Source organism: Lipophrys pholis (genome assembly GCF_963383615.2).
Source record: "Lipophrys pholis genome assembly, chromosome: 17".
NCBI lineage: Eukaryota > Metazoa > Chordata > Actinopteri > Blenniiformes > Blenniidae > Lipophrys > Lipophrys pholis.
In genome coordinates this window covers 13530714-13556238 of record NC_137643.1, presented here as the reverse complement: position 1 = coordinate 13556238, position 25525 = coordinate 13530714, and the positions used below count along the sequence as shown (strand labels likewise).

Here is a 25525-nt window from a genome sequence, read left to right as displayed (position 1 = left end):
CCCACTAACAGGAAATGTGAGCTGCAGACTGTCGTGAGACAGGTTAGTTTGACCCTACTGATGATGTGATGTTGAAATAGTAATTCTCTTGGGAGCGCCGATTAAGAAGTACTACCACTACTACTACTGCTACTACTACTACTACTACTACTACTACTACTACTACTACTACTACTAATAATAATAATAATAATAATAATAATAATAAATATTTGAATCACAATATGTGAATGCCTTGTGGCATTCACATAATAAATAAAGTATTTCATTATGCTCCACCTACATCTGAATGAAAGCACAGATTAATTTGTTTTCAGTAGGTACATTCATGTTTTGCATTATTATTTGTTATCTAACGATGAACGCTGCACGTTGTTTCCTCATACGCGCTTCGACCAGCGATTTGACCTCCTCGGCCACCGTATGATGTCGTGGCGTTAGCCGTTTCGCTTCTTCATTTCCTTCTGACTCTTTCCTTTCACTTTATTTACTCTTTCCTCGTTTCTCGACATCTCTCGTTATTTCGAGGACCGTGTGAGCACCAGAGGCTGAAGATGAGGCGCGCCGGGCTGGGTGAGTCTCCAATACGACACGGGAAGTAGCTCGCCGGCTAACCTCCGCGGCTAGTCGGAGCTAATTGTAGACATAGTGGCTGTTATGTACCAACACCTTCTTATTTGTGGAGAATAAACCAAGAGCAGCGTGTTACAGTGACTTGTGTGTACAGGTGAAGGGGGATCTGGGAACTATGTGGCCAGTGGATACAGCGTGTATGAGGAGGAAAACGAGCACTTGCAGGAGGGACTGAGAGCTAAAGTCACTGCCTTGAAAAGTGTAAGTAACACTCATCAAGATGAAAACACCCGATATGATATGTGACCATGAAAATGTACTTTGGAAATGTTAAGAATCGTGTGATGATGATGTGTGTGTGTTTACAGTTGTCGATTGACATCGGAACTGAGGTCAAATACCAGAATAAAATGCTGGATGATATGGTGAGTGCTTTTCTTTTCCTTGTTTTCAATAGAAGTTGCTTCCATCACATATAAACATTTTTAATGACACCGTTATTAAAATGTCATGTTTTAAACGTCTGATATGCTCTTGTGAATTTAGTGTGAATAAAATAGGTTTATATCAGCTATAGAATGTAAGAGATTACATACATACATAGTCCCAACGTTTGTGGATTCATGATTGAACAAGGATTTTAGTAAATTCTTCTGATTTAAATTAAAGTCTTACACAAACTTCTACTCTATTGACTTGAATTTTAAAGTTGCTCCATAAACAATGTCATTAATACATCACAGTGAAGTGGGGAGCTTTGAGTAGGTGGTTAAGATTCCTCTACAAGCTGCACCATTATCTCACATCAGATGAGTGTCGTCTGCCAGCTGGACTTCAGACTTCTTAAATCTCTTTCCCACCTCAGGACACAGACTTCGACTCGACGGGTGGGCTGCTCGGCGCCACGATTGGCAGAGTCAAGCAGCTGTCCAGAGGCAGTCAGGCTAAACTGCTGTGCTACATGCTGCTCTTCTGCCTCTTTGTCTTCTTCGTGCTGTACTGGTTCATCAAGCTGAGGTGATGAATGGACTCTGCTGGACTTGTCCCTCGAGCTACTTCCCAGTCAGTGCCACTTTGATGCAACTCCAAACAAGACCAAGTTTTTGGTGATTTACCCCCCCCCCCCCCAAAAAAAAGTACTTTCGATGTATCCAAGTGTCAGAGTATTTCATTCAATGACTCTAATGTGAGACGCAAGATTACTTTTATAGTTTTTCCTTGATTGAAGAAAAGCTGAGAAAAGTGAATGTGGGCTGAAATATGATAACGGGAAGTATTTAAACTGTATGTAAAGTAGAACCTGGCTGATTTAACTTGATTCACACACTATGAGGTGAAACCTGGAGGAGCCGCATGAATGGAAATCTAACCTAAAGATACAAACATGTGCAAATAACTTACCAGTAGTAGTACGTCTTATTGTAAAAATGTTGTTAATGTAAATAAAGAAATTTTATGCAAGTACACACACACACACACACAGTATTGTGTGCATTATGACGCTTTATTCTAGAAAAATAGGGAACGTCTTTAAAAAGATGATCATTAATTACAATACCTTTTTTAGATGTCAAACACATTCACATTGCATACACTGTTCAGTTGTAAATTTGTAAGTGGAGAAATAAAGAACCTTCATTATCTCTTTCTGCTTGTGAGAAATGATTTTGTAGTAGTGTTACAACCTTGTTAAAACAGTAAATTGTGTTTTGTGGCTGAAGAGATTTAAATCTTTACTTGTATTCATAACTGCACTTTGGTGAGTTTTTAAAATGTCTGGTAGCCAGGCCTTCCAGAAAAGTGAATATTTAATTGCGAGAAAAAACAAACAAACTGCTAAATAACTGTTTGTAAAGTGTAATGCATGCAGAGTCACCTGACGCCTCATCAACAGATTGTAGTTTATGTAAAATACCAAGTTGACTACGAGAATCACTGAAAGAGCTTGAAAAACGTCTGTTACCGTACTAAGTGACTGACACTTGAAAGAGGCAGCCGTTCTAAACGACGCATGGATGTTAGTAAAAAATCTCATAAAGCAGCATATTAAACTGTAGATTTTGAAATGATTGGCTGCAAAATCAAAGGCAGAGACGGCAGTCCTGGGGTCAGCCCTCAGTCACGTCACTTCCTGGGAAGTGTGTCCATGTACTTGCAGATGATTCCCAGCATCACCTCGTCGGCTCCTCCTCCGATGGACATCAACCTGCCATCTCTGCACAAAGGACAAATGATGCTCGACTGGGGCAAATCGTGTGCAATATCTGCCACATCGCTAGATGTCAGCACAGTGCTGTAGTGGTGAACACATTTTCTCCCCATGACTCAGTTTGTTTTTTAAAGTGGCACAGAAGATCGACGGACACGTTTCTTTTTGTTGCATTGAAACAAACAAATATCACACTCAATCACTGATAGAAGAAATCCAGACTGGAATCCAGCAGCTTCTCACTCACCTGCTTTATCAAACTCCTACACCTGGTGAGGCTGCTGTTACCATGGAAACATCACACCCTCACAAACGTTCTCACATTTAACAATAAATGGCATTAAAGTCACTGACGCCGTTTTGTCATGTGGTGAAAAAAACTCCACTATTATACACACCCAAGGGCATGATATACACACATTCAGTTTCTCTGAGCATGCAGAGAAACAAAGAAAGTGCATCTTAGTCTTACCTGTAAAATCTGCTCACTGCCACATCACTGGTGAAGCCCATCCCTCCCCAGTACTGCAAACAGCTGTCGCTGAGTTCCCGAGCCAAGCGGCCCCCCTTCAATTTAGCCATGGATGCCAGTTTGGTGACATCGTTGCCTTTAATGTACAGCGCTGCGGGAAGAAAAAGAAGCACAGATGTATTCAGGCAGGGGAGGGGAGGCTGTGAAAAAAATGTGCCACCCAGGTGAGGAGAATGTAAAGAAGCAAACAAAGACAAAAAAAAAAAACGATATCCAAGACTCAGAGTCACCTGCAGCTGGCTCCACTTCAGGGTTTGTCTCGTTCAGTTCTCCTCCAAAGGAAACTAATCAATCTCGAGACCCTCGGGAGGAACATGTGTGAACTGCATGATTTTTTTCCTGTTTTAACGTCTTAGGAAATTTGCGTGTCCGTGTGTGCATGTGCGCGGCGATCTATCTCCGTGCCAACCAGATGCAACGGGCTTTGATTTTTGAGCAAACAAACGGGACTTGAACCAGTATCAGCCAGATGAGGCTATTCAAAGCTGCTAATCACACCACGAGGTTATAAACAGAACCAGGAAATCACAAGACCTTGGAGGTTTGCCCGACGCATCCACCCACACACTGGTTTCACCGCTCCGCGTTAAAGTCAAACTGCGATATTGCTGCTGTCAGCTCCGTGTCATCTGTCAGTCAAAACACAATGCTTCAGACAAGAAATGTCAAGTCTGACATCCTTATCTTTCTTGAGGAGCTCTGGTTTCGGTTATTGAGGTTTAAGGTTCATCATCTGACACAAAGATAGCTGCATCCATTGTTCAGGATCTCCCTCAAACACCACACACGGGAACATAAAGGCTTTGATTCAGGATGCGACTGACGTGAAAATACACGTGTGAGGGAAGGTTCTGCACAGTAAAACAAAAGGAGAATACATTCATTTGTGAATCTATATTTCTTGTAGGCATGAATAAAAGTGTGTGCGTTGGACTGTGTGTGTTTGCTCTCCGATGGACTGGGGACCTGTCCAGGCTATGTCCAGGAAAAGCCCACACACAGTCAACAGGGATCGTCTCCAGTGACCCAAAATTGCATAAAACGGTACAGAAGATGGATGATAGTGCAGTAGGGTCATATTTCAAAAACCCTTTGCAGTGCATTTACTATTGGAAGCCAGTTCAAGACTTAGGTGCGTTCCCGACTTCTGAAAATCTGAATAAAAAAACACTAGTCGAATAGACTTCATGGTTGTACAGCTTCTACCATGAAAACACTAAATACATAAATACATAATAAATAATGTCAGCATATAGTTAAGGTTTCACAATTCTAAACTTAAAAAACAACAACTCTCAATGTAATCAATTTCTCAGTGTACTAGAGAGTATGTTTGTCCTACAATATAATGTGTTATTTGTACTGGCTGTGACTTCATGGATGTACTGTGTGCCTGTTCCATTGAAAACGGACACAATGTTACTTGCACTAGTTTTATTCCCCCACACCATATGCTCGCATTTAGTATTTTCAATTTTAAGATGTCAATAAAATATACTGGTGCCCTGAGGGGGAGTATAAATTAGAAATGTGTTGTGTGTTCTTAATTCAGCAACTATCAAAAATCCTACATGTGGTCGATCGAACTCAACACTTAGTACAACTCTTTAGTCTTATACTTAGTGACTATGAAACTGCATTGCTAAGTTTGTTGAAACGGGGAAAAATGCTGAACTCAGCATGATAAAAAGTTACAGGAATCAGGATTAGCCAAAGTTCCGGGTATTTTTAAGCCTGTCTCTGTTTTCTGTCTCTTCACTTGAACCCAGACTGACATCATAACACCCAGACCGCGGCCAAATGTAGACTTATCCTCTGACGTCGGAATAGTTTGTCTTGATTCCGAAGAGAGATATATATGGCGGGAATCTTAGGCTGAGTGGGAATAAGTACATTTGTAAGTATAGCACTGAAATTGATGGGTAAATACTCTCCACAAGGTTGATGATATAAAAAACTGTCTTCTTGTGACTGTAATAGTAATAGCGTAACTCTATGAAGCGACCTTACCAACAGAATTAAAGAGGAGGGCGCGGAGCAGCTCCACCTCCGTCTGAAGCTCAGCCAGCCTGAAGTGAACGGCCTGGTGGTAAAGGACGGGCTGCTGGAAGATCTTCCTCTGCCGGGTGTACTGGATCGTCTCCTGCATGACGTTGTCCATTATGGTTAAGACTGGAGGTGTGGCAGACGAGTGTTGAAATCAAACAGTTACAGACATTATAGGAAGACTTAACTGATATTCCTAATTAAAACCATAGAATAGCTTGTTACTGCAATATAGACATTGTTCCTTATATCTTACAATGTGAATAACACCAGGAAATTAGAGTAATGGGCTGGTGGGGGTGCTGTGAGGGTCCCTCCTCACACATTATAAAAACTATGTTCCAAAGAAAACCACGAATGACGCTTGTTAATCAAAAGCTTATGCAAATACTTACTCCACAGAAGATTACTGGCTTGAACTATGAGACCTCAACTCCTTACTTTTTGTAAACTCATCACATACTGGAATTCTGCAGTGAAATCAGCAGTACACAGATTTAATGTGAAGTAAAAAAAAAAAAGAAAAAAAAAAGCGATGACATTTAAAAGTAAAAACACAGAAAGTTGATAAAAGATGACTGAGAAGGACGAGGAGACAAATAACTTCTGTCTGTGAGGTGCACTCACCGTTGGCCACGGCCCACAGCCTCTCTTCCTGGAACTGGAGCATCTGATAGGTGAAGCCCATGCCTTCCTGGCCAATAACATTCTTACAGGGAACATGGACGTCATCCAAAAACACCTCGGCCGTGTCAGATGACCACATCCCGATTTTATTAATCTTACGGGCAATGTGGACTCCTACGGTGGGAAAGACAGGAAACAACAAACGGAAACGTCACAGCAAATCCCCAAATCTGAAAAATGTCACGTTTCCTAACATAAATAAGGCAGTAAGAATGATTTAGCCAAGCGTTCGAGAAACAGCTGGGCCTTACCTGGCAGGTTCATGGGCAAACAGATGAGAGATTTGTTCTTATGGGGGGGTCCGTCGCTGGTGTTGGCAAGGAGACACATCCAGTCCGCTTGGGTCCCATTGGTGGTCCACATCTTTCCTCCATTGATCACAAACTCATCGCCTTTCCTCACCGCCTTGGTCTTAATACCTGACGCAGAAGCACACGGCCATGAGTATGAATATGCCCTCCCGATGAACTGGACCAACTGTGAAAGAGAAAATGAATGAAAGGGAACACGTACTGGAGACATCAGATCCAGCTCCGACCTCACTGACTCCGAGGCAGGCCACTTTGTCCCCCTTGAGGGTGGGAAGGAGGAACTCTTTCTTAAGTTCAGCCGAACCAAATCTGCAGAAACGCACACAAAAATACACCGAATAGAAGTGACCGGCACCACATTGTCACATTGATCTTCTAAGGATTTCCTATTTACCAAGACTTCACTCCATTTTTAAAATCTAACGTGGAACAGTCTGGACGAGAAGTTGTGTCAAACTCTTTGCCGTGCAACAAAGCACGAGTACTTAAAAGCAACAAAGACTTTGCCACAAAAACAATTATGAGTTCCAGTGGGAGACGGAGAGCTCCTGCGGCATCACGCCCCGTTTTTCCTCCTCTGCGCTAAAAACCTCGGTGCAGGATAGTGGAGATCCCATAATTAAGCTCCTGAGACTTTGACTGCATTTCACTGAATTCAGTCAAGTGTCGGCGGCAGCTGTTTCCCATCGAAGAAACGACACACAGCTAACCACGATCCTACACAAGGTGAGTCCATCAACAAATATATCAGCGCACAAACCCTCTGCGGGGCGATTGGTGGCCGCGGCTTGTTGTGTTGTAATAAAAAACTACAATACTGCTGAGTTACGTTAGAATGGATGATAAAAGATGTCACCTAAAAATTGGGCTGTAATAAAAAGTGAGCTTTAAAAGCAGACCTGTTATTGATCCAGAAGACAAGAAAGCTTGGCTTTTCTTAATGAGGTTATGCACGTATTGTTCCACAGGGAGCGGTGACGTAATTAGTCGTCTCAAACCTTCAACCTTGTGTGATGGGGGTGAACAATTCAATTCAGAGGGGAAAAAAAAAAAAACTTCACAATGACCAACGCTCAATCCTGAATAGAGCAATGACATGACTTTAGACAACAATTACGATGAAATGAAAATTAAGGTTCACCACACATTGATTTCTATAAGGGTCTTATTGACTTGCGAAGGCGAGATACACGTTGGACAGGTCACCAGTCCATCACATCAGGATTGGTGAACGTACCTGGCCAGAGCCGGAGTAGACATGTCGCTCTGCACCCCGATGGCCATGGGGATCCCTCCGCACCGGATGTGACCCAGTTCCTCTGCCACTGCGATGCTGTAGCTGAAGTCGAGTCCCAGGCCTCCATACTCTGCACGGGACCAAAAAAAAAAACCCCCACATAGTTTACTGAATGTTATCTGGATTCTTACAGGGAGTTCTATGCATGTCTTATTAATGCTAACAAGATAAAAGATGTGGAGTGAAGTTCAAAGAGGAAGAGATATCTTCCCAAACAAGCCTGTTTTAGATAAATACACCCCATCACCACATTAGTCACTTCAAAAGTAACCTCGCAGCCATCCACCTGGGTTCACTTAAATCCTTCCTGTTGCTTCTCTGCTAAAATCATCACTGAACTGGTTTTAACCCCCGCCCCCCCCGCACTCTGGCATACGTTGGTAATATTTTGAACTGATCTTTAGGCGCTGTAGCATCCACTCAAATTAATCACAGGATGTTATCATTAATTGCGCTATCTGTAACGACATGTGAAAAGCATTGTTGGGGGATCTGCAGCACACTGCAGCCAAGGGTCACTTTCATCTCATCTGTTGTGCTTACTACTACTAATTTTGATCTCTTCAACAATGCATTTGCTAAAAAGTAAAAAAGCTGGTTTTTGCTTCATTCAGGCAGCTGAGACATTTGCGAGGACCTTGAGGTCTTTAATGGACTTGAACAGCACGTAATAAACTATGCTTAAAACACCACTTTCCTTCCTTTCTTTTGCCTTTCATCATCAGATGCATTGTGAAATGACTTTTCTACTTTTCATACAAACACGTTCGCTGCTAAAGGCCAAATTTCCATCTGCTCCGAAAGTTTGTTTGGTGGGAAAAACAACCATTTTGAAAACAATATGAAAGCAAGTAATTGTGTTGCACCAATCATCTCATGCAACCAAAATGTAACCCGACAGATATTCATGGTGGAAAAAGACTTTCATGACATCTGTGTGTGTTCAGTTTTCCCCAAGACTAAATTCTTAATGTCCGCCTCTGAATGGAGGATCCCTCCTCAGACTGACAAAGAATAATGGTGAATGCCTTTGCCACATGGAGGCCAGCGACTTGAGCAAAGTGGTTGAATATCACCTGTCAAGAGTCGCTATTGAATAATGGACGGCGCAGTCTGGCAAACTGTGAGAGACGGCCGGGGAACGAAAGGCGAAGCAGGAAAAAATTAAAAACTGGGACATAGAAAAATGGGGAGATACAGCAGAGCGAGACGAGCAAACATGGGAGTCGGGGTGCCAAAAATAAGAGGAAACAGGTGCAGCTGTGCAGCGATAAGTCTCCGAGCATTGGAAACCCTGCGGCGGATAATGTGAACCAAGGGAAGCACCGAGGTTTATCCCGCTTTAAACAAAACAGCAGGCCGTCTGCTTGAACAAGCAAGCAGAGGAAAGACAAGCAGAATTCAGACGAAAATGTCAAGCCCGTGCACACATGTTTCTAGGGAGCAGCAGATGTTCCTCGCCGTAGGTTCTGATGCGGCGGATCGCCTCGTGGAGCCGAAATTGAGGGAGAAAGAAGCTGAAATTTTAAAAAGGTGCAGCACCAGCAGGTGCCAAATGATTTTGTGAGTAACATAACGTGTGTGTTTTTTTTTTCTTCCTCATTCTGATTGGCTTTACAAAGAGGCTAAGGACGGAAAATATTCCCTCTCCCCAGAGAGTGGCGACACGGAGGGATGAATCACTGTCAAAAGCCACTTCCCCCTTGGACAATTCGGTCACTACCACTGCCACAGACGTACATTGTGTGATTGTGTCGAATTTGATCTATGAATAAATGCATCATCACACTGTGATCTCATAGAAAATCACTACGTTAGTAATAGTAGAAAAAAGCCAGTAGAAGTGGAAATGATGAGGATGGAAACATACTGGACGCAAGTCCAACAGAAAGATCGTTCAACCGAACGTTAGCATCAAAAACATTCAGTTGCAGGGGGAGAGACAATATGCAGGCGGTCAGGTTTTATCTGTCAGGCAGGACTGGAGGTTATTTCCATGGTGTGATGTGCAGAGCCTTCTCTGTCGGAGCAGAGGAAATCAGGCGCAGAGCCAGAGGTCATCCCGATCCTCTCCCTCAATGTGGCCGCGGCAGCAAAACTTCCTGTTCTCGTGTTTTTGAAGGTAACCGTTCCTTTTTCCCCGCCGGCACGGGGAAAAAGAGGGAAAGTTCATTTTGTCCATGGGGCTCATAAGAGGACATGCTGCACGACTCAAAAAAGCTGGAAACAGACTCGTTATGCACATCTTTTCAAACATTAGGCCATTTGAAGTGCGAGAAACCGCATAGACGCCGTCATTCCACAATGTTCTGTTTTACTGTTTTTCCCAAACCGAACGTCATCAGAGGGGCTTAAAAATGATAACAGTAACTTTCAGGACACAAGCGTAAGTCATACTCCTAAACTCCTTCTTTGGCTCTTTTTATCATGAACGTTGCAGAGAAGACCGTTGATAAGACACTCTCCCCTGATTCTAATTAATTCCAAAAATGTATTTAATCTCCTTATATAAATTTTTACATAATTCTATTTGCTTTGTGAAAATAAAGTTTTAACAAACTTCAGATGTTTCACTGCAGAGATATGTTTTTGTAGTGACTCCATCTTTTGCTGTGGGACTTTTTGTCCAAGATACATTTTTTTTTCATTATAGTACTTGGCTTCATTTATTTCCCGATCGAGGTCGAGAACTCATTCCATCTGACAGATCATTTTTTCCATTAAGTACACGCCTAAATCCCCGTTCTCACTCCTGTAATCCAAGCCTCTAAATCAATTAACCCAGAGCACCGTTCTCAGAGAGTCTGTTCTGTTAGTCGGCAAAAGAACAACGTGACTGCGTAGTTGTTATAGCAACTGCACAGTTTATAGAGTCTCTTTCTAAAAAAGTGGCCCCACAAGCATGTCTATTTTAACAATATATATTGTTGCTATGCATTGAAAGGTCTGTGCACTAAAAGAGAAGAGCTAGTAAAACAGTCTCACTAACATGATTCTACATGGCAGTATTTAATCTACCTCCTGCTCATAAAGTCTGTCTCCACTCAGTGTTTCACTGGACCGATCCTCCGGTCTAATCTTGTCAACAGGCTAATGCTCACGGTCTGTGCACTCAGCACATTTTAATTCTGTTGTCCTTCCTCGCCTCTGACCTGCAGACCTGTGGTGGAGTTGCCCTCGTGAGAAAACCAGTCCAAGTGCACATAGTTCCTGAATTTCATATTCTTGATTTTATGGAGAAAAGACTTCATCGCTGTGGGGAGTTTTGAAAATATGTGCGGTATAATCTCCCAACGTCTCACAAAAAGCCCGTTCACATTTTCAGAATGCATTAAACATCCCAACCGCACATAGTTTGTGGTCCTGCGCTGCACTTATCCCATTCCCTCCTGCACCTCAGCAGTGACCCAGCTGGCTCCGCGTCAGGAAATGGGGATTCATCCTGCGGCACGCAGCTGTTGCGGGACGGTGCTGTGACACCGGCACCCATCATCGCAGTGGGAGCATTTGAACAGCAGAGCGGCTGCAATGTGCGGGTGTCAAGACAGAAAGCAAACAAATGGAACCTGAATTCAGCTGTTAAAAAAAAAAGACGTGCCGAATGTCTTTTTTCAAGCTGAAATTGGTCAGAATGGGGAAGGCATTAAGGGATTTCACAGAAAATAGTTATCCATAACTTTAGGGAAACTCTATCCTCCACCTGACAGCGTCCATCACGGAGACTGATGGAACCCTCCTGAATCTGCTGCTGCGGTTGAACCAAACTGCTCGGAGAATTTCATTTAGAGTGAACACGCACATTATTCTATCTATTCACTCACTTTTTTACAGTTCAAATTCATCATATTGCACAAAACACGCAATAAAAGGCATTTTTAAAGGGTAACACGTTGCACCTTGATGTGACGGTTGTTATCAGTATCTCAGAAGCCAACATCAAGTGTTCCGAGTATCGAAATCAAATGGAAATGATGACCCTCTCTCTGTGCCTGATAAAGCATGAAACACACTAGATTAGCGCTACCTCTAAATTTAAACGAAAAATCCCAGAGGTAAATTCTCGAGAGGGTGGATTGTATCCCAGCATGCACTGAGTCCTCACCAGATTGAATGACGATACCGGAGACTGGACCAAAGCAGAAAGTTAATTTCTGTTTATATAAATGTCAAAGTCGTAGATAGAAAAGAGGTGGGTTTAGGCAAATAGTGTAACAATGATATCTGACTTCTTACCCACTGGTTTGTTGACGCCAAGAAAGCCGGCGCTTCCCAAGAGCTTGAAGACTTTGTGAGCTGGAAAGCAGCCCTCGGCTTCCCACTGATCCACATGGGGGTTTATCTCCTGGTCGATGATCTGCGACACAATCAAAACGTGCGTTATTTCGTTATCGTTTACTTGCGAAGGTTCAGGAGAGATGCATGTGTTTTGCATGTTGCTGAACGAACACATTTCTTCACTCCTCTTATCGTAATGCCATTCAGAAAACAAATGACAAACCTGCTATTTTGTCTCTGGGTTAAATAAAAAACGCACGCATAATGAGTTTTTGTGTATTCATCGGGCTGCCGTTGTGTGGAGCACATAAGTCTGTCTAATCTGTCTCCGCAGACACAGACATAAGGTATAACATATCAATGAATGTAAAGCAGCCTGGAAAAATACATTACATAGTGGCTCTATGATGAATGCTGTGTCAGTGAGAATGATATTACTTTTTCTTTTTAAATATATCCATAGACGCGGTGCATAATATGGGATTTTGAAGGTTGCTACTGATACTTTAGTATAAATGCAGCAGGAAGGAAGCCAATGTTGTGTCAAAAATTGAGAATCCCTGAAATGAACCATTTTTATGCCAATATTTAATGACTCGGTGATTCCCCAATCATTTTTGTCCTTTGGCAGGAGAGGAAAAAAAAAAAACCCTCTAAAGTGATATTTACATCGCCAGGCACAACCGGGCCCAGTCCTGAAACCCCAACTAATGACATTCCTTGTGAGTTAGCAGTCACTCCATCTAGTCAGCCACAAACTCCGGGACGCAGCTGCTGCCGAGAATGAAGGATGACGGTATACCGTACCATCCTCTTTCACCAGCGAAGAAAAAAAACAAAAGCGTATGCAGCCATTAGATTATCAGATGGGGTGGGGGGGGGGGGGGGGGGGGGGGGGTTAATGATGACTCTGCAAATTCGCTACTTGACAGTGTGCATCTCAATTAAATATTACCAGGGTAGTGTCATTAATCATAATTAGAAATGAACCTTTCACATCAAAGGCTGACCCACGAGACAGAAGATTGATTTTGCTGCATTACTTTTCGAGGTGTTCTTTAACAGTTAACTACAACGTTTGTACCATAGCCTTATATAATAACTAGACTTTTTAAACTGTATTTTCCACTTTTTCTGCAGCAAACAAAGATTTTTTAAAAACCACTCATGAAAACTTAGAAAATAACATTTATTGGAACACTCATTAACCATTCTGACTCCAGGAAGTTATCAGTAACTCCATATGGACGCAATCTTCAGGATTGGCCTCATTTTTCAAGTTTTCACCTGTTTTGACAAAGTAACAATTACGTAAATCAGATCCTAATGCACTGAAATCATAGAGGAAGAGTCTTGGATTGTGGGTATTTAGTCACTAAATTTCATAATCTTGAAAATTGAGCAGTTTGGTTTTGTGACGCGTGACTGTGCCTGTGTTTGTGAGTCATGGAGGAAAAAACAAAACAAAACAGAAGTCTGCAGTGAGTGACGAGTAGGTGGAAGCCTGGTTTTGGAAGCGACGCCTGAACCTTTCGACTGTGACTCATTTCGAGCACCTGGAAGTGGTCGGCAGCTGGAGAAGCACTTGCGAATGGCCAGTCTATCTCCCCGCCTTCATAGACAACAGACTGTGGAGCCGTCGTGTGGGCTCCAGTTCACGTGGTAGTGCGTTGTAATTCTTTTTAACAATTCTGCTTCTCACAGTGGGAATTAGATGACAGGCAGCTACAGCGCACAAAGGACTACCAACAGCTTCTGCAGAAACAAGCGCTGTCATGCGGGAAAAATCAATTACAGCACACATACATTAAACTTTAAGTGCTGTGACATTTCGCCTCGACTGCTTTCAAAATGCTGCTAAAAATAGCCCCAAACAATGCCAATAGAAAGCATAAACTTTTTTAATGAGCCACATTTTTAATAGCGTCATGACAATTTGCTCCTTGAATGTGTTTATCTGCTCAGTGCAATGCGCTCTAAATGAAGCCCATGAAAAGTAATGCATATAATAAAAAGAGGGGATTTGTTGTAAATGGGAAATCGTCAAATTTAGGCCCCACGTTTGACTTGGGAAAAAAAAGCAGCTGCCGTTTTATGTTGTGATGATAACTTATTCAACAAAGTACGGACAACGTGTCCAGCACTTTCTTCTTCGGGATTGCACAAAAAAAAAAAAAAAAAAAAAGTCAGGTTCACTTCCAAACCACACAAGACTCAATGGGCCAAGAAAAACTAACTGGGTGAGAAACATCTGAGCACGAGGCGGCCAGAAAACACTGTTTCCCCATTCAGAACAGAATCGTGACACTACAGCCAAGACGCGAGGAGAGAATGACTCCGACTAAGTCTGGGAGAGGAAGGCTCACTTACGATAAAACAGGACGCCAGTAAAAGGAAAAGTGAAGGCAAGTAATTTGTGCGTTTTGACCTGCAGTGAGCCTGTGCAAAGTTCAGATTGTGAGGACGAAGAGGGAGGAAGGACCAGTTTCTGGAGAGGAGAACATAAAGGTCATGTGGGAGTCGTCCCACACCGCCTGACAAAGGTTATGGTGCTCATTTCTACTGCATACCACAACCATTTCACATCCCGGACATGTCAAGTAGCAGGGGGGGGTTTTCTGGTCAAAAACACTGCATTACGTTCAGTTGAGTGAGAGGATGGTGTTGGTTTAGAGTGGGATCACTTTTCTCTGCAACTGTATGACCGACGCTGCATTCATGAGTAACTGCAGTGGGAAAGTTTCAACTTTCAAGGAAGTAAAAATGCTCATGGAGGATATCTGACTGAGGAACTTCCTGCCCGGAAAGTAGGAAGTTTGGATAACCCTTTTCTTGTGTCTACTTAATAACTTCAAGCAAAGCATCGTAGTTTGCCAGCTCCAAATATTTTCCATCATTTGACGAGTGTTCAGTACTGACCTTACAACTGTTTCATGTGTGGGTTGGCTTGAATGGGCAATTATTTGCCAACTTTTTCCAGTTATGTGGACATTAACTTGCCCTTTCTTGCCGTCATGTGGACTCTGCCCACGGGGGACTTTCCAAACTGCCCTGTCACTGTATGGTGATGCGAAGGTTCACGACATTAGCCTAGTAACACATTTTACTACATTTTATTCAGCCATGCATGGAAAGAGATAACAGGTGGGAGGCACCTCATGGAGGTTACTGGTGCCTTACTTAATTTCACATACTCCAGTTTACTTTAGAAAAACTGAAAAATCTCGGCAGAACTACTATAATATCTGTGACAAATCTCATTAAAAAAAACTAGTCAATTTTCCACAAGCGGCTTTCATTTCTCCTTTACATTTCAGACAAAACTTCTTTCTTTGTAGACTTTGGTTTGTTTCTGATCTGCTTCTGCGTCCGGTCAAAGCATTGCTCGCTCAAGAGCTTGGCAATATTGCAGTCTGGCGGTCCCTGTAACCTAGAGAGAAATCTCTTCCTCCCTACGGATCAGCACGGAACTAACTCGTCTCTGCAATTTTCCAGTTTTGTGCCATTTTGTGTGCCGACTTGTCAACAAAGTCTTCTTGCATTACGATGATGTTTTGATGCCTTGGTTGAGCCAGATTGGCATATTTCTGATGCAGAATAAACACTGACCCTGTACATATGATGTCTGGATGAAATTGACAGCCCGAAGTTGACATAAAGGTATTTCTTAGTATAAAATTAAAAAATAAATAAATGTACAACGAACAGAGAAGGTCTTTAACCGCAGACACGTCTGCCGACAGTCTCTTTGTCCAGTGGGGGGAAATCCCAGTCTGACTCCAGTGAAGGTTGCACATGAGTGACCTCCTTCCTAGAAATGTTTGTGAAATCCTTTTTGGCTCTCTAATGACAAACACTGGCCTCCCATCGGCTCTGGCCAATTTGATGATGTGTACACGTCGGTGCCTTTTTCAGTTTATAAATGAACGTGTGAGCACAGCGCGGTCCCACCCACTAATTGAACATTTCTAGTGGAAACACGGGCGCTCTGGGAGTCCAACCTTGAGCAGTAACTATAGGATTTCCTATTACTTGGATTGTATGCCGTCTATAAACACACACTATCCTACAGTGAATTGTCAGGTTCCCTTTCCGGCACCGCCAACTTATTGTTCCACGTTTCCTATTCACAATTTCATCCTTCCTAATATTCCCATGGCAAGTTTATTTTCAACCTCTTGGCATCCTATGCAAGGTTAGTCAGACAACAAGCTTCCCTTCATTTACTGAAACATCTTTGCTCAGTACCTTAAATTAGGCTCCTATTGTTATTTTTGTAGCTTTTGTTTGCAAAGTCTGTGGCTTTATATATCCACAATGAGTCAAACTTGTTACTAATTCTTTTCCTCTACCTGCCTTTTGTTAACTTCTCAAAACTAATTGCTCCGCATTTCAGAAATGACTAACTGGATCGGGAGCAACACGCAACAGACTGTCAAAAACTAAATTTGGTGATAAATTAGAAAAACAAAAATCTAATTTAACAGAAGCAGTGCCCCAATGGATAAACACAGGATTTGAGATTTTGGATAGAGTGAAAAGCTGCTGCCAGTAACCCTCAATAGGGCTGTCTGGGAGGGATTTTAGCAGCAAGAAATCAAACAAATCAAGCCGATAAAGATTCAGCTGTAATACAACTTGTAAATAACTGAAAAGAAAATAGTTGAACAAAATAACAACTAACCCACGTTGTGATCCTGAGGAGCTCCTAAGCAGGACGACACATCGCGGTCAGGAGGACGCCTTTTCCCAGGAATTGTTTTATTTTTATTTTTATTGATGAGCAGAAATCATTTGGACAAACTATTAGCTATTTTGATTGTATGTGTAATAAATAAAACTCCGAAATATGATGAAACAAGCTTCATTGCGAAATCACAAGTGTCACAGACACAACAGTAGAAGTCTATCTAGAAAGGTCAAGCAGATACTTCAGATTGAAATCCTGCAACTGGTAAGAAAGAAAAGAGTTAAACTTTCTATTATCGTTTGGTCCCATCGTCTGTTAACAATAACGTCTTACAATGTGGAAAACATCAGATACTTTGAAAATTAATCCTTGGCATGACACACAGTGTGTGTGGGGAAATCTGTTGTGAGGAGGCTTGAAACAATTAGTGAAGAACCGACGAAAGGAGTTCATACATTTAAAGTATCCTTTTCTTATTCTCCTAATTGCAAAACACCAACAACTGGTCATGCTGACTGGTTGTTAATGCACCAGAAAGAAAAACAGAATACCAATTATTAATTCTGAATCAATTGGATATATTTGAAATGTCAACGTGACAATAACTTGCCACGTGAGGTTTATGTGAATACCAGGTCTCAACTCAGTAGTCCAGCCACTTTCTACTAGTTTACCACCCAACCAAGCTCACAGATGTTTTCACCTTCCAGGAATATACCTTGAAAAATGGTTTCGTAATAAATCTGGATGTCACCAGGACCATCACGCACTTTCTTCTGCAGAAAGCTGAGACCTAATTTGGCTCATCTATGATCTGCATGAACCCAGGGTGTGTAACCATACATAAAAGAAAGGACTAAAAGTTGTGCTCCTGCTGCTGGATTGACCTACATTCACCTCGGGGGATCCCTGCAAGTCACACCACAGCTTGTATCCATTTCAGTGGGATCAAACTACATGTTAGTGTGCATCCAGGCCTGTACAGAGACCCTGTGCATGCAGGGAAATGCACAGCTGACATGAATGAAGCTGGAGGTGGGAGTGGATCGTCAGTGGGTCGTGAAAACACATCCAGTCAGCTGATCTGTTCAAGTCTGTCTCACACTCCCCCTTCTTAAATAGTGTTAGCGCCGTCAACACATGGATTTTGTGCAAAGAGAAACTCAAACATCAATCCCTGACTTTAGTTAAGATGTTAAAGTTTCATGTTTGTGGAGATTCAGTGCAGAAAGCGGTTCAGTGGAGGACGAGCTGCTCCGTGACCTCTCACCCACTTTCATTCTCGTCCGCTTATTGCTCCTTTATGTCACGTCGGGAGGAATAACACTGCTGTATTTCACGGAAATGAAATATCCTACACTCAGCAGCAGAAAGAAAAGCAAAAACAAAACGTCAGATGTAACCTTTGTAACACAGCCAGGTTAGTGGGAGCGTACCTTTCTGAGCGACTCCTTTAAGGCAAAGTGCTCTGGTGTGTAGATTAAATGGTGTCCCGAAGTCTCTGAGACACTGGACGTGACTGACTGGGACGACACAGTTTCAGACAAGGCCCGGACACCCAGGTATGGAGTGCATTTGTAGAGAAAGTGGTTGTTGAAGAGCAGGTTCAGACGCGGAGACCCCGCACGCAGCGCCATTTCTGTTTACAGGGCTGCCACTGTGCGCATGCGCACTGCGCGGCGGCTCTGACCTCTTACGAAAGCGCGCAGAGGATTCTGCTTTTTGGTCAAATATTAATCCAGGGGGAAAGTTTTGTAAAAACATTTGTAATATAACCTCAGATCCCATAATTTGAGGAAAGATAAATGAGTATTCTTTCAGTTATCGTACAGTATCTCGTATATTGAAAGCAGTGGAGATGGACTGAAATGTGTGGAGGCGTTTTAGTAAAGAAAAAGACATAACTGCTGCAATACTGGACATTTATCTGTATGGCACCCTGACCTCTGAAAAAGCAAACAGCAAAAGGGAAAGACAGTTCAATGAAAGTCCCCAAATTCATCATTTTAATTATAGTCAACAAAATGTTTAATGGCATACTCCTGAGAGTATCTAGCCAATTGGCTTGAATTGGCTTGTTTTACAAAAATGAAATGTTCTTTTTCTATTGGTGCAGCATCTACTGCATTCAAATGATCTCAGATGAATTGCAAAGTATATTTTCTAAAACAAAGAAGAGAAGGAAAACGGACAAAACAACAATACAATATATTTTGTTGCCAGGAACAACTGTATAGGCTATGTGGGTGAAAGAAAACTGTAAACATGTGCAATCTGAGTCATGAAATTGTATTTGTCGGCCTTGTTTTGAAACCTTCAGTAAATTCCAGAGACTGGCTGAGTTATGAACGTGCACATTTAATGACAATTGCGCCTGGGTGTGATACAGCACATGGGCCCTTTTGCTCAGACTATATACACCACATGAGAGAGAAGCAGTATGCAATCTTTTTTTAAATACAACAATTATTTATTGCATCTTTCCAAAGATTCGAATCATAAGGCTACAAATCTGGCCGAAACATGGGGGGGATTGTTTACATGGAAACACATGCAGTTTTACAATTTCTGTTTTATCGTGTCCTTCTAGTTTTCTCTGTTTGCAAATCCATTTGCAGGAGGGGAGGGGGATTGTCCTTGGGTGCTAATCTGAGTTATGAAAAGCTCCTCAGGTCCAGTCTAGCAGATGACACAGCCACCTTTCTCCTTGAAGGGGTTCTTCTCCTCTGAAATGCCTTTGACGAGGGTGTCCTCATCCACTCCAGCCTGAATATATTCCTTGAGTTCCTCACAGCATTTAGATGTCTAAAAGAATCAGACACAAGTGATTAAATAATGTTTTATGCACGCTTGTTCCAGTTATAAATTTTGCTCACTGATGCGATTAACTGAGATTTGCATGACAAAACTGACAAAGACTAAAACGTTTTTGATCCTGTGAGTCTCACTGTGAACAACTTACCAACCACCTCTCAAGTTTCACTTCGATTTTAAGTTGATTTACTTCCATAACAGCCTTGTCCTTGTCTGTCAAGTCCTCCACATTTATGACTGGCATTTTCTGTCAGAACAAGGGTAAAATTCAGCATTTTTTCAGTGTTCATGGCTTAAAATTTATTTTTTTAAAGGATTTGACCTAAGAGAAAGAATAAAGAAATGTACTTACGAATGGTTCCAAGGAGCAGTCCTTCTCCCTCAAAATCCTGCTGAAGAGTCCCTCTGCTCCGCCTAAATCTGGGTTATAAAGTAATCTGTATAAACAGTTCTAATCCACTAATCTGATTAAATCAGGGCCCCATTTAATGATCCAGTCAGTGTGTCATCTACACTATCAAAGAAAGAGGAAGATCACACAGGTGTCAACTTCTTTCATGTAAAAACAACAAAATGTGTTGAATGAGTTGTACAGAACGAGTGTTGGTTTGTTATTTGTGTTTTCTTACAGTATGAAATGGGCTTATGGGTGGTGCTTCTTGTATCGGGTCATTTTGATAAGTCGATTAATCTGTATTTAGCCTCCACCTGTCAAGGTGGGGACTCGTCATTGCTCCGAACATGACTGCACTGCAGTTTTCCTGTTACGTCCCTTTCAGAAATGAGAATAAAGCAATGAAGTAATCCTACAAAGTTCACTTAATGCTCTTATAAAATACAACAAATGAGGACCTCGAGTGCTTTCTGGTGTTAGACATTGGAGATGAGCTGCAATGATAGAGTAGTGTGGTGATAATGAGAGTTTAAGTGAAAGTGAAGTGTGTTTGTGGGAACTTGTGTGTCAGATCCAGTCAGACTGGTGTAATGTGGGAATTTGGCAAGAATGCTCAGACTAGTTAAGACCGTTGGTGTTTCTCAAGAGTGTCTGTCCCTATGAGACCAAAGAGTGAAGCTAGAGAGACAGGAGTTAATGGATCTGTATCGTCATTTTATTCTCAATTATGACAGTAACTGCATGACTCTCCTCAGTCAAAACTTGTTTTTTCACCTGGGTTGAATGCGCCCTTAGTCACTTCCATTAACACTCCATCTACGCAACTATCTCTCTCTCCTGATGTCATCAATCAGTTCATCACCCCCTGTAATGGAGTTGCACCGCGATATGGAAATGAGTCACTGCATCCCCGCCCCTCCATTCCCCCTGGGAAACACCTCTATAAAGCTGGAAGTGGCTGGGATTGTCTGCAGAGCGGAAAAGACCGAAGGGCTCACTCCAAAACCTGCACAATGGACTTCTGCATAGTGGCGCTGTTTACTGCCCTCTCCTCTTTTTACAACGTTTTAGCGATTTCACCAAAAGGTAACGTCACTACAACTCTCTTATTATTTTTTCCAAGCGAAAAAAAATAACTATAATAACAATTTTTTTAAAATGTTGTCAAACTTATTATCACACACGTGAGACGCATAAAGTTGCGCGAAGGAAAAACACAAACAAAACAACCGTACACATGAGTTGTTGTCATTTTCTGAAAGTTTTAAAGAAAACTTGCTGCTTTCAGGCGTGTGTCTGCTTCAAGTGGACGAGGGACCCTGCAGAGCGGATATCGAGCGCTTTTACTACAACACGATCACACAGAAGTGCGAGATATTCTCCTATGGAGGATGCCAAGGGAATGCCAACAACTTCAAGACGTACCAGGAGTGCCAGAAGACATGTTTCAGAATACCAAGTAAGAGACCCAGTAAAGCTGAGGTGCATTCATGTAGTCAGGGATGAGGAGGAGGATGGTCGCTGTAGTGGTGACCCTGGCCACGTCAGAGAGTTTTATACTGGGTGTGGTCTTACTCTTTGTTTAAAGTGTAATTTGAAGATTGTTTCATAGGTTTTTATAAGATTTATACGTGCACTTTTTGGCTCCATACACCTGCATCTTGGACGTTTGCACTCAAGTAAAGCTTCTCCTGCAACACTGAAGTTCTCATTACAAGTAAACTTTCTGCTAAAGAAATAAAAACTTCTCAAAGTTTTCCCAACTTTTTTTTTTTGTTGCCACATTTAAGTGCAAGATCAGTAGCAGGCGTTCAACCTATATAGAATGCCTACATTCATAGCACAGTTCTTAGGAAAATTAGATAAATTATAACTGCATAGCAAACAAAAACATGTTATTTTACAAAGTGTTTTTCCAAATATGTGAATATGAATTCAGATTACAGATGTACTCAGAAGTGAGTAAAAAGTACTAGAAATGTCCACAAAAACATTTTCGTATGTGTATTTTGTCCAGCATACGTCTAACGTGACTCCCTCTCTTGTTCTTTTCTACAGAAGTTCCCCAAATCTGCAGATTCCCTAAAGAAGAGGGACCCTGCCGTGCCCTCTTCCCACGTTACTTCTTCAACATGAGCACCATGCAGTGCGAGCCCTTCTACTATGGCGGCTGCCAGGGCAACGCCAACCGCTTCCAGGACCTCACGTCCTGCAAGGAGTACTGCAGTCCCAAGAAAAGTGAGTGGAAAGGATGTAGAAATGTGCAAGCCATCTTGAAAGAATGTTGTGGAGCATCTCTATTCATGCACGTGAGCTTGCACAATAAAAACATGTGGTCATCAGGAAAGGAATTTCCTTTTGTTTGAGTTAATAGAAAGCAGTCAACAACACCACTTCAAAGACTCTTTTTTTTTTTTTTTTTAACTGGCTGGCTCACTGGTGCGTCTTTTGTTGTACAGCTGTCCCTGTGCTGTGCTTGGATCCTCTGGACAAAGGCAAGTGCTCAGCCTCCATCACTCGCTATTACTACAACACAGCCACCAAGATGTGCCAAGAGTTCGTCTACTCGGGCTGCGGCGGGAGCAGCAACAACTTTGTGTCGCGGCAGAGCTGCATGGACGTGTGCGCTAAAGGTACGCAACTTTTAAAAGTTCCCTGTCCCTCAGTGCAGTGGGGGGGGGGGGGCTGCTTCATTGCTTCATCCATTAAGGACAGAATTCAGATTGCCACGCAGACTCACTTACTGATTTGAATTTGGAGAGCAGCAGAGGGGAATTGGGAGGAGACCAAGCTATGCTCAGCTGGTTCCATTATCGGGCTGAAAACATGCTTGGCATCTAAAAAACAATTAGCATTATCTCAGGGTGGATGATGTCCTCCAAATGAAATGCAGCCGGTCACGATGATGTGAAACTCTTAAAATGTGGGTCTTGTTTGCATAATGACAAGTATGGGTTGCCAACGGTCTTTTCGAGCCATACTAACAACTTATTGCCCTTTTTCATTTTTTGCAGGAGGGAAAAAGCACACGGCGCACGTAAAAGGCCGGCGGATGAGGCGGAACAGGCACAACCACATTAAGTTCATGCAGGCGTAAACCTCCGACAGATGATTATTGTCAGCAATCCTCACGTGGACAATATCTTTGTGGGAAGCTCACATGTAGTTTATGTTAGAAAAAAAAACTAAAAAACATTGACCAGGTCGATTGGGTGTGAAAGAAAAAGCCTTCACACCCAATTTTGGCTGGATTTATGATGCCTTATGAGAAATTCTTCAAAATGTGATTTCACTCTATGCTGTTGATGAAGTTTTGTTACTACTGCACTATTGTTGTTGACGGTGTTTTTTGATACTGTATGTGTTTTAAGTAATTATTAGTTAATATTTTTGTTACTATTATTGTTATAGAGAAAGATTTTTGTGACATATTTGATAAACTACAGAATTTGTTAAAGAATTCTGCATTTTTCTGTACTTTGACGCTGCTATTTTAAGCACTACACTGTGTGTTATTTCAATAAAAAAAACCAAAAAAAAAACAAGCCTTCTTTGGGTTTCAGCTCCCTAAACTATTTGCGTCCTTGCGTATGACCTTAAGTGGTGTTTTATCAGCAGAAAAACAAAGATAAATAACTGGTTCAGCTGGTTCTCTGGCTTTCTCCGAGTCACACTCACTTTTTCTTCATGTTCCGTCTCCATTTCTTACAAGAAAGTTGAGCATATGTTGATTATATCGCATTTGCTTTGAATCAACAAGGATGCAATCAACTAGCAATAAACAATGCTGTTTGTGCTTTAAGGAAAGTGAGCTGCAGGTTTACAGAATGTGAATCAGGAGCTCTAGGGAAAACGGCATGGGATTGCTTTTAGCAATTATAATGTAATTACAGTGGGGAAGATCCAATAACAAGCGTCTGCTAGAATACATCCAGGCAGACTGATGCACGCACACACATCTTTTCTCCCAAACTCGACCACTAAGAGGCTTTTTAAGGTTTGCATCTCCTTTTTGGTCAATACTACCACTCCAATATTCTCATATAGTGGATCAACAGAGAAATCAGCACAATTTTACATAATTAGGAGAGGGAAGATATTAATCTCAAGATGCTCCATGTTTCCAGAATATCCCGACTGACCTACATTTGTGCTTTGCTCCATCTGCTACAATAGAATACACAAAGTGCTGCTTGGTTTTTTTTTTCCAGACAATGCTTCTTTATGGAAGAGATCAAAATAAACTACTCTTAAGCTGCTATAAATGTCAATTAAAATGCAATACAGCTGGGTATTTGAACTGCAGTTGACTCATCTCTCAGACAGCACTGTGAATGAGGTTGTTGTGTCAACAGTCAGAAAGCGGGGAGGGGTTCTCTCCAAACTCAATCCATAAGATACGACCAATTGCATAATCCTTTATATGTATTCCTTTTACTTTGATTTTTCCATTTGTACCAAAATCATTTCATACCTATCATTCATCTTCTATGTGGCTTTCTCCATATTTAGTGATGTGTGGTGCTGATTCCAGCTGACTGGTTAGTTTACATAGAGACAGACGGCCACACACTCACATTCACACCAATAGGAAGATTCAGTATCAATAATAAGCCTCAAACGCATGATTTATGACTGTGGGAGGCCACTTGAGTATTAAGAACCCCCCCAAAAGACAAACCAAAACAAAAATATGCATACACAGGGAGAACATGCAAACACTGCACAGAAACCCATAATCAAACCCTCTCTTATTGAGACTTTGGCCTGCCCATTACTATTTATATAATTATTTATTCCCTCCTATTTTTTTCTTGTATTTTCCTAATTTTATGTCTTAATTTAACTTTTAAATTTCATTTACAATATTAATATCACATTTTAATGGTTTTATCTGATTTCCAAAATCACTTTTACCTTGTTTCATTATTCTGTTGTCTCCTTTTCCTAATAATTATATTGGATCATATTTTTAATCAACTTCTTGCTCACTAATTTTTAACAATCACTGTTGGTTACTGTGTGACTGCATTTATTGTTGTGATGTATTTTTGTTGTACTGTATCAATCTTTCATGTAAAGCACTTGAGATTATCATTACCTGACATAAAATAATCTCTAAACAAAGTGTAGCTGATTGAGTTTGAGTTGCAGAAGCTCGAACGTTAATAAATCCAGCTCACAAACGTAAACCTGGAGACCTAAACAAAACAATTCGAGCACAAACTAGTTTTAACCAGCCAGTAGTTTTAGTTTCTGAAAATGTAAAACGTTCTTCAGAAATGATAATCATGGTAAGTCTTTTTCTCTTTGCCTGGTTACGCCTTGTATCTTCCATACTGATCATCTCCTGAAGTCAATCTGCTCAGTGACAAACATTAATCATCCAAAAGTTCATTAGTAATGACACTGACTGCAAATGGTATAGTGTACTTCAAATATTAATTGATCATGGTGTGTTTTTTTCCCATTATTAGCAATTATATTTGCACAAATTATCAATAATAAATACAGGGATTTTACAGAGACACATGGCAAAAACATTTGTGTTTCTACAGATCCTATAATAAACTGTAAGTGAGCGGGAGCGCCTGAGACGCCCCCTGGTGGCACATGGACAAACCTTAAAGTTAAAGAAGTTGGTATGTTTGCAGCATATATATTTGTGCTAACACTGATTATTCATTGAAATTAGAT

At 41.6% G+C, this 25525-nt stretch overlaps 4 protein-coding genes across 4 annotated transcripts; 2 read left to right on the top strand and 2 right to left on the bottom strand.

The window, feature by feature from the left end:
- The first annotated feature begins 291 nt into the window (after window positions 1-291).
- Window positions 292-2220, top strand: bet1 (Bet1 golgi vesicular membrane trafficking protein). Its single transcript, XM_080484779.1, has 4 exons — window positions 292-573; window positions 728-834; window positions 942-998; window positions 1439-2220. Exons 1-4 carry the CDS (start codon window positions 555-557, stop codon window positions 1592-1594), a joined length of 339 nt encoding a protein of 112 aa, XP_080340905.1. The 5' UTR covers window positions 292-554; the 3' UTR covers window positions 1595-2220.
- Window positions 1995-18307, bottom strand: LOC308122740 (putative acyl-CoA dehydrogenase 6). The gene is made up of 9 exons (XM_080484778.1): window positions 18057-18307; window positions 11889-12009; window positions 7596-7725; window positions 6561-6667; window positions 6299-6466; window positions 5988-6161; window positions 5325-5486; window positions 3255-3405; window positions 1995-2788 (listed from the first exon to the last, which is right to left on the bottom strand). The coding sequence occupies exons 1-9, from the start codon at window positions 18255-18257 to the stop codon at window positions 2698-2700; spliced, it is 1305 nt and encodes a 434-aa protein (XP_080340904.1). The 5' UTR covers window positions 18258-18307; the 3' UTR covers window positions 1995-2697.
- Window positions 18308-19194: 887 nt separating this feature from the next.
- Window positions 19195-19872, bottom strand: gngt1 (guanine nucleotide binding protein (G protein), gamma transducing activity polypeptide 1). Its single transcript, XM_080485762.1, has 3 exons — window positions 19787-19872; window positions 19583-19681; window positions 19195-19425 (listed from the first exon to the last, which is right to left on the bottom strand). The coding sequence occupies exons 2-3, from the start codon at window positions 19676-19678 to the stop codon at window positions 19300-19302; spliced, it is 222 nt and encodes a 73-aa protein (XP_080341888.1). The 5' UTR covers window positions 19679-19681; window positions 19787-19872; the 3' UTR covers window positions 19195-19299.
- Window positions 19873-20688: 816 nt separating this feature from the next.
- Window positions 20689-24120, top strand: tfpi2 (tissue factor pathway inhibitor 2). Its single transcript, XM_080484777.1, has 5 exons — window positions 20689-20914; window positions 21117-21287; window positions 21887-22066; window positions 22288-22461; window positions 22843-24120. The coding sequence occupies exons 1-5, from the start codon at window positions 20842-20844 to the stop codon at window positions 22923-22925; spliced, it is 681 nt and encodes a 226-aa protein (XP_080340903.1). The 5' UTR covers window positions 20689-20841; the 3' UTR covers window positions 22926-24120.
- Window positions 24121-25525: the final 1405 nt, after the last annotated feature.

Coding starts and splice junctions, on each gene's coding strand:
- gngt1 (XM_080485762.1), bottom strand. CDS start 19,678: ATGCCAGTCATAAATGTGGAGGACTTGACAGACAAGGACAAGGCTGTT. Junction 19,426..19,582: donor TGAAACTTGAGAGGTGGTTG/GTAAGTTGTTCA, acceptor TGATTCTTTTAG/ACATCTAAATGCTGTGAGGA.
- bet1 (XM_080484779.1), top strand. Junction 835..941: donor AAGTCACTGCCTTGAAAAGT/GTAAGTAACACT, acceptor GTGTGTTTACAG/TTGTCGATTGACATCGGAAC. Junction 999..1,438: donor ATAAAATGCTGGATGATATG/GTGAGTGCTTTT, acceptor TTCCCACCTCAG/GACACAGACTTCGACTCGAC.
- LOC308122740 (XM_080484778.1), bottom strand. CDS start 18,257: ATGGCGCTGCGTGCGGGGTCTCCGCGTCTGAACCTGCTCTTCAACAAC. Junction 3,406..5,324: donor CCTCCTCTTTAATTCTGTTG/GTAAGGTCGCTT, acceptor TTCTTCCCGCAG/CGCTGTACATTAAAGGCAAC. Junction 2,789..3,254: donor GCAGTGAGCAGATTTTACAG/GTAAGACTAAGA, acceptor TCCTTTGTGCAG/AGATGGCAGGTTGATGTCCA.
- tfpi2 (XM_080484777.1), top strand. CDS start 20,842: ATGGACTTCTGCATAGTGGCGCTGTTTACTGCCCTCTCCTCTTTTTAC. Junction 20,915..21,116: donor TTTAGCGATTTCACCAAAAG/GTAACGTCACTA, acceptor TGCTGCTTTCAG/GCGTGTGTCTGCTTCAAGTG. Junction 22,067..22,287: donor GTACTGCAGTCCCAAGAAAA/GTGAGTGGAAAG, acceptor TTTGTTGTACAG/CTGTCCCTGTGCTGTGCTTG.